Raw genomic sequence first — 5,000 nt, forward strand, 5'->3', positions numbered from 1 at the left:
CAAGAAAGCCACTGGCTTATTTCAATTGGGGTCCTTGATTCTCAATTCATCGTTACATGTAAGACAGACAAAAAAAAAACTAGTACTATCTACAAGATAATACAGACAAATAACTATTACTATCTACAAGATAAAAATACATCATGTTCATCTACGTTCATCTATATGTTTTAATAGGCTTACTGCCGCCGTGCAGCATGTCTTTGGAGTTTTAATGTGCGTTGGCTAGTCACTCTGCCTCCCCACCTCTCCTCCCCTCTCCTCCCCTCCCGTCTCCCCTGTCCTCCCCCCTACTCCCCTCCCGTCTCCCCTGTCCTCCCCCCTACTCCCCTCCCGTCTCCCCTCTCCTCCCCCCTACTCCCCTCCTGTCTCCCCTCTCCTCCCCCCTACTCCCCTCCCGTCTCCCCTGTCCTCCCCCCTACTCCCCTCCTGTCTCCCCTCTCCTCCCCCCTACTCCCCTCCTGTCTCCCCTGTCCTCCCCTCCTGTCTCCCCTCTCCTCCCCCCTACTCCCCTCCTGTCTCCCCTCTCCTCCCCTCCTGTCTCCCCTCTCCTCCCCCCTACTCCCCTCCTGTCTCCCCTGTCCTCCCCCCTACTCCCCTCCCGTCTCCCCTCTCCTCCCCCCTACTCCCCTCCCGTCTCCCCTCTCCTCCCCCCTACTCCCCTCCCGTCTCCCCTCCCCCCTACTCCCCTCCCCCCTGTCCTCCCCCCTACTCCCCTCCCGTCTCCCCTCTCCTCCCCCCTACTCCCCTCCCGTCTCCCCTGTCCTCCCCCCTACTCCCCTCCCGTCTCCCCTCTCCTCCCCCCTACTCCCCTCCCGTCTCCCCTCTCCTCCCCTCCCGTCTCCCCTCTCCTCCCCCCTACTCCCCTCCCGTCTCCCCTCTCCTCCCCTCCTGTCTCCCCTGTCCTCCCCCCTACTCCCCTCCCGTCTCCCCTCTCCTCCCCCCTACTCCCCTGTCCTCCCCCCTACTCCCCTCCCGTCTCCCCTCTCACACACAGTCTGTACACGTCTCACACAACGGAGATCCTGCCAATAAACAACAATGATATGGTGCTCCTCTCATAGACACACACACATGGACGTACACGTACGGACACACACACACACACACACACACACACACACACACACACACACACCGTCCAATCAAACCTCCTTGAACGTCTCTTTTATTGGTGTGGTAGCCATGACGACATCCTTGGAGAACTACATCTTCAACATAACAGGAAATACCTCAACATAAAGGTCAACACAAAATGTAATGTTGGTGATGATGATGGCACTGCCGTTTATTAACATCATGACATCATCATCCAGACAGTGCATTCTTACAGCGCTTCTGAAGAGTCACACTGCAACATACAGAGACCTGTCTCACATACTGCACCATACAGACCTGTCTCACATACTGCACCATACAGAGACCTGTCTCACATACTGCACCATACAGACCTGTCTCACATACTGCACCATACAGAGACCTGTCTCACATACTGCACCATACAGAACTGTCTCACATACTGCACCATACAGACCTGTCTCACATACTGCACCATACAGACCTGTCTCACATACTGCACCATACAGACCTGTCTCACATACTGCACCATACAGACCTGTCTCACATACTGCACCATACAGACCTGTCTCACATACTGCACCTGTCTCACATACTGCACCATAATGAGACCTGTCTTACGGCCTCTCTGTACATCCAGCGTTTGTTCTTCACCGCAGTTAGAACAGCAGGCATTGCTGCCAGTCAGAGGGGACCAGAGGAGGACCAGGGGAGGCTGGTGGAGGCAGAAGTCAGAGGGGACCAGGGGAGGCTGGTGGAGGCAGAAGTCAGAGGGGACCAGGGGAGGCTGGTGGAGGCAGAAGTCAGAGGGGACCAGGGGAGGCTGGTGGAGGCAGAAGTCAGAGGGGACCAGGGGAGGCTGGTGGAGGCAGAAGTCAGAGGGGACCAGGGGAGGCTGGTGGAGGCAGAAGTCAGAGGGGACCAGGGGAGGCTGGTGGAGGCAGAAGTCAGAGGACGGGCTCATGGTAGCCCATCGGACAGGAAGTAGAAACAGGTGTGAAACGCATCATTCCTCATTCCATTCCGTGCATTACAACGAGCCAGTCCTCCGACTTCTGCCTCCACCAGCCTCCCCTGGTGGGGACGTTTCAGATGGCGTCGAGAGTAGAGGTGTTCGCGGGTCTGAAATCTCGTCCCGAGCCAGGCCCAAGCCCGTGGCATCCAGGCCCGGCCCTACTCTATCCGACAAGCTAAACATTTACCCCGGCCAGAGCTGTACCCAAAGCCTAGTTCTGATTCCTGCTGACACTCTCACTTTTTTTTACGGCAGGAACGATATGTGTGTCTGCGTCAAAGAGCCTGGTCTGGCCCGAACCCTCTCTATGCCAAATAAGTAAATAATATCTATGCCGAGCCCGGCTCTATTCTGTTCATGGCGTCGGGCCATGCTAGAGTCCAGAATGGTCACACACACACACTGCTCTGAGACACACAGGAACACCACATTACAAAATTGCTTATTTAGGACCAAAATGGTTGTTTATCAATGTACGTATACTTAAAAAACATGAATTTACATTTTCTGATTAAAATGTTGATCTTCACTGGAGGGGGGTCTTGAAGTACAAACCTGCCACAAAACCCCCCTGAGAGAGTAACCATGGCAACATCAATGTTTACAGGTTAATCATCTTCTGTGCCTGGAAGAACCAAATCGGTTCAATTAAAAACGTTACTGGTCTCGGAGAGGAGAGACAGGGTCTCTCTGTCAGCCTACAGTCCAACCTGATCACACACACAGGTGAACCTACACACAGGAACTCTGAACTACAGGTGACTCTTTTGCAGGTTTACACAAACATTGTCATCACATTCTTAAGTCCAGAACCATCCTTCTGTGCAAAATGTATAACATATACAGTATTACCCTAACACAGTAGCATATAACCAATACATGTTTGTTACTGTATATGATTATTTAACATTCTATTTACATAGAGGCGTAGAACACAGATGGATGGGGCATGTTCATACGTCGGGAAATCTTGTTTGAGAAAAATTCTATTTTAAAATTAGCACAAGTAGAAAAGGTAAAACAGCCTAAAAATCCCATAAATACACGTCTCTAAACAAAGAGACACTTGGCAATATTGTTCATTTTTGTTTTTGTCGATACCACAACTTGAATGGGCGCTAAGCAGTGGTCTACAGCGGTATGCACTATGCCCCAGAGACTAATCTGTAGGCTACAGAGGCTAATCTGTAGGCCCCAGAGGCTAATCAGGAGCGTACAGGCTAATCTATAGGCCCCAGAGGCTAATCAGTAGCGTACAGGCTAATCAGTAGGCTACAGGCTAATCTGTAGGCCCCAGAGGCTAATCAGTAGCGTACAGGCTAATCAGTAGGCTACAGGCTAATCTGTAGGCCCCAGAGGCTAATCAGTAGCCTACAGGCTAATCTGTAGGCCCCAGAGGCTAATCAGTAGCGTACAGGCTAATCAGTAGCCTATGACCTCGTCCATGTGCGTCTCATCTGGTGGGAGGACGACCATCACATCACCTCAGAGCAGCCATGTCCACTCACAAACCCAGATACACACAACAAGGGAGGCTGGTGGAGGTAGAAATCAGGAGGACAGGCTCACTGTAAACGCACAGAACATCCAAAAGATCTTGTCCTCCAGATTTCTACCTCCGCCAGCCTCCCCTAACGCCCCTAACGTCCTGTGTGAGCGTCTCAGATGTAGAAGTAGCTCTCCGTGGAGTCGTGTGCCGTGCCAGGTGTGTGTTCTGGGTCGGCTGGGTCGACCGGTTCCCACCCAGAGAGTTCTGACCCGGGTTCTGGAGCCGAGCCGACGGCGGCTTTCTCCGAGACGCTCGTCGTCAGTTCCGCGTCCACCAGCTGTTCGCCGTCGCTGAAGCTCAGTCCGTGCACGCCCTCCCACGCCGCGGCTAGCGTCTCCGCCGCGAACGTCTCCGCGACGAACGTCTCCGGGGCGACCGTCTCCGTGATGACCGCCGCCACGGAAACCGTCTCCGGGGCGACCGTCTCCGGGGCGACCGTCTCCGCGGGGGCGGGCTGTGATTCCGGGGGGGGCGTGTCCTGGGACTGCTTGGCAGGCGACGCTCCCGCCCGCGACCCCCGCTGGGCCGTCAGACGCTCGATCTCCAGACACAGCTCCTCGTTGGTCTCCTTCCATTGGCGGAACCCCTGTGATGTCAGATCCGAGCCCTCCAATAGCCTGTTGATCTGCTGCAGCTCCGACTCCTTCGACTGCAGAACAGAGGACGGGACGGGGTCATATTATATTTTTAAAAATATATAATAATAATAATAATAATAATAATAATAATAATAATAATGCATTTATTTGATATAGTGCTTTCCTCAGTGCTCTCAAAGACGCTACATTCCATGAAGAGAACAAGAATAGACAGGTCAATAAAAAGTCAAACAAAAGCACAGTCGGTAGCAGAAAATAGTTTAAAGACTAAAAGCCAGTTGACAGCTGACAGACGGTTTTCAGGGATGGTTTGAAGCAGGAGAGAGTTCTGGATTCTTTCATGTTTCATGCCCTTTCATGTTTTCCAATGAGTGAGTGTGTGTGTGTGTGTGTGTGTGTGTGTGTGTGTGTGTGTGTGTGTGTGTGTGTGTGTGGGTGTTGTAAATGATATCTGGAAATATAGTGAATTATATATGAAGGATATCTAAAAATATATCCCTCTTCGTTATCTCACAGAGCAGGACTGCAGTCCCAGTCTTAACATCCTGCATGCTGCAATACTGCAGAAATATAGAAATATGTTTTTTTTAATATTAATTAATTTGATATTATTTGAGAGTGTTTCGATAGAATGTCTATCGAAGTCTTCAACTTGATATATTAGTATAGGGCTCTGGGTGTACATAGCCTATAATAGTTATATAATAATAAATAATAAAATACTATAGCCCACACTCTTGAGTAACGCACTTAGCCCTAA

At 51.4% G+C, this 5,000-nt stretch overlaps 1 protein-coding gene across 1 annotated transcript in view; it reads right to left on the minus strand.

Moving 5' to 3' along the window:
* Nucleotides 1–3,704: 3,704 nt before the first annotated feature.
* cnksr1 (connector enhancer of kinase suppressor of Ras 1) overlaps nucleotides 3,705–5,000 on the minus strand; it is a 38,800-nt gene continuing 37,504 nt past the window's right edge. Inside the window, exon 21 of the mRNA XM_080546308.1 lies at nucleotides 3,705–4,290. Within this exon, the coding sequence (XP_080402434.1) occupies nucleotides 3,754–4,290 (537 nt within the window). The 3' untranslated portion in view covers nucleotides 3,705–3,753. The remainder of the gene's footprint in view (nucleotides 4,291–5,000) is intronic.

This window comes from Nansenia antarctica (genome assembly GCF_963989245.1).
Source record: "Nansenia antarctica genome assembly, chromosome: 1".
Taxonomy (NCBI): domain Eukaryota; kingdom Metazoa; phylum Chordata; class Actinopteri; order Argentiniformes; family Microstomatidae; genus Nansenia; species Nansenia antarctica.